Source organism: Tachypleus tridentatus, chromosome 13 (genome assembly GCF_004210375.1).
Source record: "Tachypleus tridentatus isolate NWPU-2018 chromosome 13, ASM421037v1, whole genome shotgun sequence".
In the NCBI taxonomy this organism is placed as follows: domain Eukaryota; kingdom Metazoa; phylum Arthropoda; class Merostomata; order Xiphosura; family Limulidae; genus Tachypleus; species Tachypleus tridentatus.
In genome coordinates this window covers 26,562,429-26,574,881 of record NC_134837.1, presented here as the reverse complement: position 1 = coordinate 26,574,881, position 12,453 = coordinate 26,562,429, and the positions used below count along the sequence as shown (strand labels likewise).

The 12,453-nt window shown below is 30.1% G+C and overlaps 1 protein-coding gene across 1 annotated transcript in view; it reads left to right on the top strand.

The window, feature by feature from the left end:
* Positions 1–1,103: 1,103 nt before the first annotated feature.
* LOC143239442 (uncharacterized) overlaps positions 1,104–12,453 on the top strand; it is a 48,063-nt gene continuing 36,713 nt past the window's right edge. The window contains exons 1-4 of the mRNA XM_076480500.1: positions 1,104–1,663; positions 3,859–3,903; positions 6,531–6,765; positions 11,018–11,047. Coding sequence (XP_076336615.1) covers positions 6,744–6,765; positions 11,018–11,047 — 52 coding nt within the window. The 5' untranslated portion in view covers positions 1,104–1,663; positions 3,859–3,903; positions 6,531–6,743. The remainder of the gene's footprint in view (positions 1,664–3,858; positions 3,904–6,530; positions 6,766–11,017; positions 11,048–12,453) is intronic.

Sequence of the window (12,453 nt, the reverse complement as noted above, 5' to 3'; positions counted from 1 at the left end):
CAATTACCTTATTATTATTTCACTTTAATTTATTCAATCTTCAATTTATCACAGGGAAAATGTCTCTTATAACCAACTGATCAGCCTTTACTCCTAAGTGTACGATTTGGGGTCTAAGTGTAGTTTCCTTGTACAGAGAGCTATACAACATGGTATGCATTATATGTCAGATTTATCAAAACTGCATTTCATGCTATATTAATTCTTTCACAACAGTTGGTGTTATAGTAGAGAAAATAGTAAATGCGATATAGACAGGGATATTGGCAATAAAGTGTAAATATGCATTTAGGAAAGGTTATGCAAGTGTAATTTGCAAATTGTACAATGGACAAAATATATTTATCCTTCAAAGATACATCACTTTACACTCCAACTTGTCAGAGGCCCGGCATGGCCAAGTGTGTTAAAGCGTTCGATTCGTAATCAAAGGGTCGCGGTTTCGAATCCCGGTCGCGCCAAACATGCTCGCCTTTTCAGTTGTGGGGGCGTTATAAAGTTACGGTCAATCCCACTATTCGTTGGTAAAAGAGTAGCTCAAGAGTTGGCGGTGGGTGGTGATGACTAGTCTTACACTGCTAAATTAGGGACGGATAGCGCAGATAACCCTCGAATAGCTTCGCGCGAAATTCAAAACAAACCAAACCTACATGTACTATCATGGTAAATGCCAATACTGACAATCAGGCACAAAGAGTATGAAAATGTGCAAAAGTATTAAATATTTACTGTGTCATTTGATCGAAACAATTTACTAAATAGCAGAACTCATATAAAATACAAGTATCCTTGAGCAGAAAAGAGAATAATGGAAATTTGTGATCATTTTTATATGATTTGACAGTTTCTAAAGCATTTCTGCTTCAGTATCAACAGTCTTCCGAATGATATTGTTTCTAGGGACCAAACTTAATAAATGTTTTCTCCACATATATATATATGTACATAAACACTTATAGATCAAATTTTGGCTATCTTTTCGTAAAATGCATGTTACTCTTTTATATTTTCGAAGCAGTTTTTATATACTTTATTATGGATGTGCAGGTGGCGCTACAAGTAGCTTGGCTTTGACGTCAATCGTCCTACATAATAATATACAATTTTTTTTTAGTTTGCTATCGAACGAGGAACTTTAGTCTTTGATTAGTTATAAATGTGTTAAACCTTAGTTAAGATGGGCGATAAACCGTAGTTGAATGTCAGTATTGCAAGCTTGGTATTTCGGAATGTTTTTCACTGTGGTTTGTGTTATAGAATGTATTTTTCTCGTATGAAACGAAGGGTTTCACATTTTATTGTCAACGTCAACAGTAGGCCTTATCCTAAGTACTACAAGTATGATAAATATGAGATGCCCCACATTCAGTACCACAGAAGAAACATATATTTAAGCTTGGGTGTGCCAGTGGATTTAATCGAATTTTCTTACATCTTTGTAGCCACCATTCATTTAGCTTTAAGCCTGAAATTAGTGTTAAACCTATCCTGACAAAGTACTTTCGACAACTTTGCGTTTGAACTTTTGCAAGTTTTTGTTATTTGCGTTTAGTCGGCTACTTGTTTGCTGAGCTCTTTTTCGTAATTTGTAAATTGTAGAAACAAAACATCTTCAACATTTCTTCAGTGGAACTGAAGCTTGAAGCCTTATTTAATATTCCAGGTATAGACATCTATTTCTGTAGACCTGTCGTGGAAAATATATATCCAAGTTGTAACAATTAACATTTTTTTTGAAATAATTCGATTAGAGGATACAAAGATTAAGTGGTAGAATGTTCATTAAATGTTAATTAAAGTGGTGTTCAGCATATTAAATTTTAGAGTTTAAAATATTTTTATGTATATTTATTCATCCTTTTTTAATAAACTTCAAAGTAATTAGAAATTTCTTATTTATGTTACGTTTTGTAATAACTAGATTTATTTTTAAGTTCCATAATATAGTATAATTATGTTTTCTAATCTTATGTGGTGAAAGACATTGCATGGATTTAAATGCGTCACTGTCACATGAATAGTAGCTGGTGTAATGCTTTGTAAATCAATTATTAGAATGGAAGAAAAATGTGTGTTCAGGTTAATAAATAATTTGTTTTGTTTTCTAATTCTGTTTACTCAGAGCATGACAGTTTTTTCCTCTTTGCCTGATAATATATTTATACAGTCATTAATTTAAAAAGAAAGCAACTAGGTCAACTTGAGTGGACTACCAATATTTTATCAAAACTGCTATGTAAGTAAGGAAAACAAACATTTTATGAATTTTGAACACACAGGATTGTTATATAACATGTTTTTCTTTGTTGTTTGAATTGAAAGATGACAAAAGTTTAAGGTTTAAAAAAGGTAGATGAAGTTCTAGTTAAGATAGTTGTTGGTGGCAGAATGAGTAACCTTCAACATTAGTGGAAGCTGCCACTATACCTAAGTTTAAAAAAAACAAATATAGTTTTCCTAAAAAAAATAAAGGGGGGTTTATAAACTTTTCTTGGGATTATGTGTAAGCAAGGAATAAAAGTCCAAATGATCCTTTGTTGTCCATTGTATACTTACATACTCATTTTGAAGCAGCCTAAAATTTATTGAGTTCCTTCTTAATTTAATAAACTTTAGGGTGCTACATAGTCTAAACCTTCCATAAAATAACACAATCTACAGATAACAATCACTGTTGAGAAAAGAAAAAAATTAAATCCACCTTCTAGTTTTCAGGAAATAACTGATTGCTTTCTTAAAGCCTTGTATAATTCTAGTGTATGCTAATAATGATGACAGTTTATCACATTACTTAATTATGCTGTTATAAAAACTGTAGTAAGTGAACACTAGCCTGTCCTTTCCAAATTTGAAACTTCTTTCCCATATTCCTTTTGTAGTCCATACACAAAAGAAATATATCAAAACTTTTTATCATATAAATTCCATGCAATAATCTAGTAGACATCAATAAAACCATCTCTAATTCTATTTTTCATTAAAAAAAAAGAGATATTGACCTATCCTTGGAGTCATCCTAGTAAAGTGGTTTCCAGACTCTGTCATGACAAGTTACTAAAGGTGTTGTAAAAGTTTAATTGAATGAAAAATAAAGAAGGTAAAAAAAAATTGCATGTGGTAATAGAGTTTTGTGAAAATTGAGATGAGTGGGTTAAGGTGTTATCAGTGGGAAAACAAAAGTTTGGAAACCACTGTTCCAGTAGATCTCCTATAACCCTTTATTAAGTAATTATTCATCATCAAATAAGGAGGAGAAACCTCCACATGTTATTCTAAGTGAAGCCTAACTAGTAATTTGTATAGTGAGATAATTACCTCTTTTTGACTTATAATCACTATGACTATAAATGTGCACTAAAATTCTTTGAGCTGAAAGACTAGAAACAGAACACTGTCTCAACATCTTCAGTCATGTTATTGATTGGATTCTCATCTGTGTTAAACGTTTGGTCTAAATCATGGTAACCCATATGCAATTTCTTCTACTTGCTATAATTTTCCTAACTCATCAACTAATCCAAGTCATTCTGACCTCAACATCCTCAATACAACTAGAAATATGCATGAATTTAATGTCATCCACAGAATTTACAGATATACTAATTTTGTCTGTATAAAATTAAGTGTCACTGATGTAAACAAGAAAAAGATATTGAGCACTGGCTCTTGAGACACTGTTAGTATAAGGATCTAGTCCGACTGAATCCCTTTTCATAACAACCTTTTGTCTCATCTAACCACCTTATAATCCATAAGTTATTCTCCAACCCACACCAATGTGGTTTTCTTAGCTAATCTGCTTTTGGTATTCTTTTAGAAAGTTTAAATGCACTAAAGCTACATTCTTTTATCCTTCAGGGAACAAGTAACATCCTTGTAAGAAGAAAACTATAGATTTGGAAGGTAAGATATCTTGAAGTTATGTTGGGTTTGTTTCATGATATTGTATTCCACTAAATAATTTTGTAAGTCTTCTATTATTATAATTTTTTCCATTATAATAACCACTTTTGAAATAAGAGTAATGTAAGTAACTCTTCAGTCCTAAAGTAACAACTCAGTATCTGTTGACCACCTTTAAAACCCTGGAAAAAACCTTGTCTGGTTATGTGCTTTGTCTTGTTTTGTTTATCTTCCAACCCTCAGTGTTGTTACTTGCCATAAAGGATGTAACACATGATTCAGGCTAATTCTAATGGTGAGGAACATTACTAATACGTACTCTAGTAAAAGCAAAGAAAACATTTAATAGCTAACATTCAACAAAATTTTGGCATTATCATCTTTTTAAGGCCCAATTACCATTATAATATTTTGCTAACCTTTAACATAGATAATTCTTGCTGCTAGTTTTAACATCATTAACTGGCCTTTTCTCATAAGCTCTTTATGATTTCTATTTTAAACAAATTCAGTTCTTGTTTTAAGTTGTATAAATCTTCTGCCTGTCAGTTTAAACTTGATATTTTTTCCATAATTTTCTCCATGTCTTTAGTAAGCCACTGAAGTTAAATCTAGTGTTAACCTTTTTTTCCTTTTAGTAATATGCTTATCTTCAATAAAGAACTATTTTTAGTAATTTCTTTAACTTTTCCTATATTATCTTTTAACTCATCTCTTTTCAAAACTTGAAAATCATGTCTTAAGACCTCAGAATATGCTGTATTGATTTAATTTCTTTATATCTCAACATGTAGTTAAGCATCAAACATAATTGTACAGTGATCACTTTCTCTAATGTCCCCCCTCACATTCAACTCTTCACATATTTCATAGTAGTTAATATGTAAAGCCACAATTATATGAAATGTTGTGTGAGCCAGTATCTTTAAGAGTTTAAAGAATTTACATATATTTTTAAGGTGCTTATGTCTTTAGTAATTGTATGAATATGATTTATTTAATGCTTTAGAAGTCTTCATGTTTTAAAATAATAAGATTCAAAATATTTTATGGTGTATATTTATGTGATGTTGTACATGTGTAAAATTACCACACTTTTACTATGCTTATTCTTACTTTAATCTTTTAAAAACAATCAAACAGAATTTTAAAAGTTAAATATAAAGCTTCCTAGTTATTGGATGTAAATTAAATCACTGTATATCAGTGATAGTAAATGTTATAGTTTACAACACTGAAAGAGGTTAAAAGTAGGTTTGAAAAATGTTATAGATCAGGGCTTCTATATGTAGTGTGAAGTAGGGTGATGGTAGAAAATTGGTTAGTCTATGTATGTCAGATGGTTCCTTAATATCCAAATGTAACATTCCATACATTACCTTAGTGTTATAAGTTTACTGGTTTATTGCAACATTTACCTTACTCATTTATTCAGGTTTGTCTTTTAATTAAATATTTGTCATTTGTTACATGTGCATGTTGATAGAAACATTGAAGTTCTTTCATGATGAGACATGTGAGAGCACTATTTATTCACAGGTGGAAATTCAGTGGCCAGACTCTTCATGCTGTTAATGTCTATGTGATTTTGTAATTAATGTGTTTCATGGTAATTTCCTTTGTTCATTTACTTACTCACAAGGTTTAAATTTCTGTTTTAAAAAAAATCATAAAAAATTCTGCTAAAGTTGATATTTTAATGGCATATTTATATATAAAGAGAGATTTATGACTTGTGGGCACTTCACATTCCTTCAAAATAAAATAATTTATAGCATTAGATATATGAATAATGTTTCATAGCTGTGTATGTTTAATGTTTGTATTTTTTGTGATTGTCAAATGTACATATTACATATCTTTGAAGTGATTGTAAATATCTAGCACTTGCATCACAAGGTAGCATTTAGCATGGCTTTCAATAATCAAAGATTGATACTTCTTTCTGTAGTTGATCACTGTTGCTTAGCAGCAATGTTTAGCAAATTTATATTGTTACACATACTTCTGTTTAAATTAAATGCAGTTTTGAAAACTAGCTGTTAATGTAGTAATATTCAATTAATGACCTAAATATTCAGTAACTGATGGATACGTGTGTGTGCCCTATATGCCATCTCTACTCCTGTATTCAGTCTTTACTGTATATAACATTCTTGTTATTTTATTAGTTTGAATACTGGTTAACTCCTTCAAATCCTTTTCTCATTATTTGAAAATTTATCAGAATAAGATTATTCTTTCTCAGTATTTCATGTTTGAACCACAGTGTCATCATCATTTTTTTTTTGCAAAACAATAAAAAAAACCTATAACCTGAATGCTTTCCTCGGGAGCAAATTGTCTTCTTTTTACTCCCATGTATTTCATTTTTAAAAATATAAGAATCTAATTTGACAAAAATATTGTGCATAATGGAAGATGTCAGAAAATAAGATCCTAGCCAATTCCTCACGTAGTATAAATGTATGAACAACTATTGTGGGTATGTGCATTATGTCTTTCTTAAAAGTATATTAAAATATATATGAACATCTAAGATTAACAAATAGATATACTTTTACATGCATTAGTACACTTCGTACTGAATAGTTCAATGTAATTTCTCTTTCTTTAATCCATTTCAGCTTGAAGAAATAACATTTATTGACCCGAATTAAAGTTTCTACAAATGAAGACCAGATAATATGAATTTTGGAAGCAGAAACTGTTTGTTCTCAGAAAACATTTGGAGAAGAAGCAACTGAAGTTCTTTGTTTTAGCTTTGTTGTAGGGATCTACAAAGATCATTAATTGCCTTTTGTACTTGGATTTCTAGCACTAGTAGCCTTAGCAAAAAAATGTCACTTCTTTGTGTAACAGGTAGGTTCTATCAGTGTACATTAACTTCTGTGTTACAAATGTAAAAATGCTAAACTGCAATTGTTTTTAAATTGATGTTTAAATTTTTGAAAGGATATTTTTGTGTATGATCAATTAACATAGCAGTGTAGACTAAAAATTTGAGGTTTTTCCCTTGTTTCATTTGGTATATTAAAGCTGAAATCATTTCTGTAAAAGATAGAAGTATGTGAAATAAAAGTTTAAAATACTGTATTATCCTTACTGTTTTTATATGGCTAGCTTATTAAACATTATTCTCTTAAGAGCATTTGAAATATGAAAGAAAAATTACAATTTGAAATATTGGGAACATTGTATATAGTTTTATTTGTGTACATGTACATTGGTACTAGCATGATTTGTACGTTACAAGGACTAAAAAAAAAAACTTTAACATTTTGAGCCCTCGGAATTACTGATTAGTTTTTGTATTGCTCACTAATTGTAGGGTCCATATAATGTTTCACATTAAGTTGTTTTTGGTGTTGTCTGTTACAACACTTCAATAGTGAATTGACCAAGCAAATGGAGAAAAATCATAAATTTACTATTGTAACTATAAAGAAAACCACACCTGTAGTTAGTGGGATCATTTGCAAAATTAATGGTAATTTTTGTCTGTTTTACAGGTTATCAAACACTAACTTAAAAAAAATCATGAACTTAAAACAATCTTAGGACATAAACAATTTAGATAAATTTGTTTTAAAATCTATGCCTGAAATCATGATATAAATCATGTATGTGTATATATATATGGTTTATTGAAATGATGAATCTGTCTTGTTTCTTTCCTAAAGTCATAAATGTATCTTGTTTTTTTATCAAAGCAGTGAATATATGTTGTTTTTTTTATTAAAGTTGTGAATGTTTCTTCTTTTATGCTAAATTAGTGAATGTTTCTTCTTTTATGCTAAATTAGTGAATGTGTCTTATTTTTTACCAGAGTAGTGAATGTGTCTTGTTTTTATACCAGAGTAGTGAATGTGTCTTGTTTTTATACCAGAGTAGTGAATGTGTCTTGTTTTTATACTAGAGTAGTGAATGTGACATAAATCATGTGCACATATATGGTTTATTGAAATGATGAATCTATCTTGTTTCTTTCCTAAAGTCATAAATGTATTTTGTGTTTTTATCAAAGCAGTGAATGTATGTTGTTTTTTTTATTAAAGTAGTGAATGTTTCTTGTTTTATGCTAAAGTAGTGAATGTGTCTTGTTTTTTTTATACTAGAGTAGTGAATGTGTCTCGTTTTTACATTACAGTAGTGAATGTGTCTCGTTTTTACATTACAGTAGTGTACGTGTCTCGTTTTTATATTACAGTAGTGTACGTGTCTCGTTTTTATATTACAGTAGTGTATACGTGTCTCGTTTTTACATTACAGTAGTGTACGTGTCTCGTTTTTACATTACAGTAGTGTACGTGTCTCGTTTTTACATTACAGTAGTGTACGTGTCTCGTTTTACATTACAGTAGTGTACGTGTCTCGTTTTTACATTACAGTAGTGTACGTGTCTCGTTTCTACATTACAGTAGTGAAAGTCTTTGTTTTTATACTAGGGTAGCGAATGTGTCTCATTTTTTACTCTAGGGTAGCGAATGTGTCTCGTTTTTACATTACTGTAGTGAACGTGTCTCGTTTTATATAAAGTAGGGAAAGTGTTTGTTTTTATACTAGGGTAGTGAATGTTTTTTACTAGGGTAGCGAATGCGTCTTGTTTTTAAAGATAAGCATTATGTTGAAATGTAAATTGGACATTTGAGAGATTTTGAAGAAAGAGTTAACACAAAAGCTTATGGGATGGCTTGTCTAAGTTACTTTTCCTTTAGTTTTCACAGAAGATCTAAATAAAATTCCAGATTCAGTCAACAGATATACATTACCTTGAAATTAAAGAAAATTTAGAGATGTTTAAAAAAATTCTAATAATTCTAGTCCAGATAACGTTTTTTGAAGGCTATTAATTTATGTTAAAGATTGTAAAAATAAGCCCCTTACTAAAACTAAAAATATGTCTTCAAGTAGAGGCATGTGTCTGTCAATTAAATGTTCTGTATGTATGGTAATGGTAAATACATACTGTGTGTTGTTGGGTTTACATTCTTGTACAGTAAGTGTCTGTGACTTGTTGGCAGTAAATTCAGAGAAATAAACAAATACCACTCGCTTCACTTGTTTTCAAAATAACATGTATTTGAAACTAGTTAAACATATGTTGAAAAACTTGTTTATGTATGATTACAGGCATATCATAAACACAATATAGTTTTCTACTTGTCAAACGCCCACATGCAGCTTTTCAACTGCTTTAGAATTTTGGTTTACAAGCCAAACTATTTCTCTATTACTATCACCAAACTATCTGAGTATCATTCATTTATCATGGTTGTATACTATATAACCAACAAAATCATTTGCTCATTTTTCGTATTTAATCTTATTTCCTATAATCTTTTACTTATTCATTTTAGTATGCTCTAACAATATTAATAAGCAATTGATGAACAAAGTGGTCAGGTTTGCTGATTTTATTAATTTTTGGGTGTAGTTGACTGAGAAGAAGGGTACTGTTGTACTAAGGAATTTTGGTCACCTTCTGAAGTGGGTAATAAATGGTAGATTGAATGTAGCTATACTAAGTGCAAGATAATAGATGTGAGCTACAATATTTTAAACTTAACTACCATCTTGTTGGGAATCAAGCCAATAGTGTTATAGAATAAGAGGAACTTTGTTTTGGTCAATTTGGTTTTTAAAGCCTTCCAGACAGTGTACTATATTCATTGGGAAAGTAAATACTAATTTATGTTCTACTGAAAAAATATTGAGTTTGTGTCAAAGGAGGTTATCAGTTCTTTGTACAGATCACTAGTTTGGCCTCATTTGGAGTATCGGGTTTGGTCTTGGGCTTCTAAATTTAAAAATGAAATTGCATTTTTGAAAGGGACTCAAAGAGAGGCTAATAAGATGATTCCTAGGTGGCACTTGCTGTCATATGGGGACAGGTTAAAGCTATTAAAATTATTTTAACCTGTTCAGTGTCATAGACGAGATATCTCGTCCAAGCCGATTGGTAACACAGTGCCATGGACAAGTTAATTCGTTTTCAATAATACCTAACTTCAATGCTACATGTCAGCATCATACATGCATTTGACCTACTTACAAATTGTTTCACTTTTAATCCAAAATGGCGTCACGGAAAAAGTTACAAAATGAAGAAGCATTAGAGTTGTATTGTAGCAGCTGAAATAGTTGGCAGTCAACAGGTTAAGAAAAGAAAGCATAGAGTGGAACTGATTTAAGTGGTCAAAATTATTAATGGAATAGGTAGGATTGATTTATCATATTTTTGTGTTTGAAGTTAAGAGTGCTAGGACTAGGAAACGTATACTTTTGATTTGGCTGATTAGAAACCGTCTGAAATTAGATAATATGTCTAAATATAATGGCTATACTTTATACTTTGGAATTGATTGTCTCCATTTATTGTAACTGCAACAAGATCAAGAGAGATCATGAAAAGATATAAGGAATGCTTAAAAAGTCAGTTTGATATAATCAGGTGGATAGTTGATGAAATGAATGGGACCATCACAGTAGTGCAAGGGGACTCCTTGTCTCTCTAATGTTGTAATACTCACTGGCTGCTTATTCATTATATAGTGTGTGTTGTATGTGATTTACAGTTTGCAAAAACTTCTGCATGCTCTTAGAACAGCCACAGTCAACAGCTTAAGAGAGAAAATATTAGAAGGGCCTAATATTAATTATATTAAAAGGAAGCAATTGAGAAAATGTAAGAAATTATACCATTGCCTGAATTGTAAGCTATGAAATGCTAATAATGCTTTCTAAAATTACTAGTTATTACATTTGTATTTCAAAAATGACTTTTCTAACATTTTTCTAATCTCTTATTCATATTTGTAAATTTTCAACTTGTTTTATTTTAATTGGTATGTCTTGATTCTTTAAACATTACACTTTTATTTTTGTTTCATATGAATATATACATACACATATCACAAAATAAGAAGCCACGTGTAACCCAAGCATTTTTAAATGACAGTTTTCAAAAGTACTTGGACTATTCAGTTTCTTACTCTGTGATTCATCTAATTTCTTATTCTGTTTCATTTCCCACTATTGTTTGTGCAAGTGTGATACTTACGTGTGTGTGTGTGTGTGTGTTTTATTAAAATAAAGTTCTTTTTCTTTCTAGTACGAAGAGCAAGGTTAGCAGGATACGGTGGTAAGGAAATTTTGTTATAGTTGTTTGAATGCTTAGAGCTACATCTTCTGAAATATTTGAAAACTAATATAAAAGTAGTTAAATTGTCACCCTTACATATATGCCTATATTTAAATACCTGGTGAAAGTAAGAAGCCTTAAAATTCTCACAAATGTTTTTTAATCTGGGTAGGACAATTTTGTTTCATAACTCGTATGTTATTTAACCATCTAATATTTTCAAAGCAAGGAGTACTATCTTGAGTTTCTTACAATTAAGATCATTACTGACCCACATGAATCACTTTTCTCACAGTCACCAAGGTTTCAGAATTGTTTGTTTTATACAATATTACATATTACTTTCTTCAGTTATGTCTGTTTTTTTGTTGTTAATGAAAATATATGGCATTAATTAATCTGGACAATTTCAAAATATCTTTTGAGCATTAATTTGTTCAAGTTTCTGTGAATTTTCTTTTGGTAGTTTACACAACATTACAGGAATCTGTATAATTTTTCTAATCAATGTAAAATCTACAAATTTTGTCATTTTTCAGTTTGTTTAGTGAAAATATATATTAAAAGTTTTGATATATACCCAGTGTTTGTATATGGTGTCTGGTTTTTGTTTGAGAAACGTAATGACATGAAACATTCTAGGTAAACTGTTAAAGTTTATTGAACAAAATGTATCGACCCACACAGCAGGTGTGTGTGTGTGAACGAACTGCAAAACATTGATATGTGAAGGGCATTGACATGTAGAGTTTGTACGAGTAAGTAGTCTGTAAGGTTGTAGAATATGCTATTATTAGTACACCTGTATTGTGAGTTATATTGAATGATGTGAGGGGGATTGTTTTGACTTATGTACTTGATATTTGGGGAGATTTTAATCTTATTCAAAGAAAATAAAATTGTAGATAATATTGTAATACATTTGTCTTTCATGGGTGTTTATGAAAGAAGTGATATATGTATTTTTTGTCATTTGGTTCACTTTTCTGTCTTTAAATTTATGATAAAATATATTTTAACACAAAAGGCATTTGTGAAGCTTATTTAGAATAACCTTTGATACATTTGAAGAAACTTAAACAGTAAATTGAATATAACAAGGTATTTTGGTAGTGAATTGAACAGTAAATAATTATAGTTTTTGAGGAAAGATTTGCTTTGCAGCATTGAAAGGGTTACGAGGAATTATTGGAGTTATAATAAAAACAGATCTTGAACAAGAAAGATCTAAACCACTATTTGACATAAAATGTTATAGAAGTGTATTACATTACCAACTGCTAAGTAAAACAGTTAGACTCTAGTAAAGTATACAATTTTTAATGCTTGTTTGAAATGCATAATGATATTTTCTTTTATAATTTGGAAAATTATAGCTTTTAACAATACATTTAGTAGAGGTTACA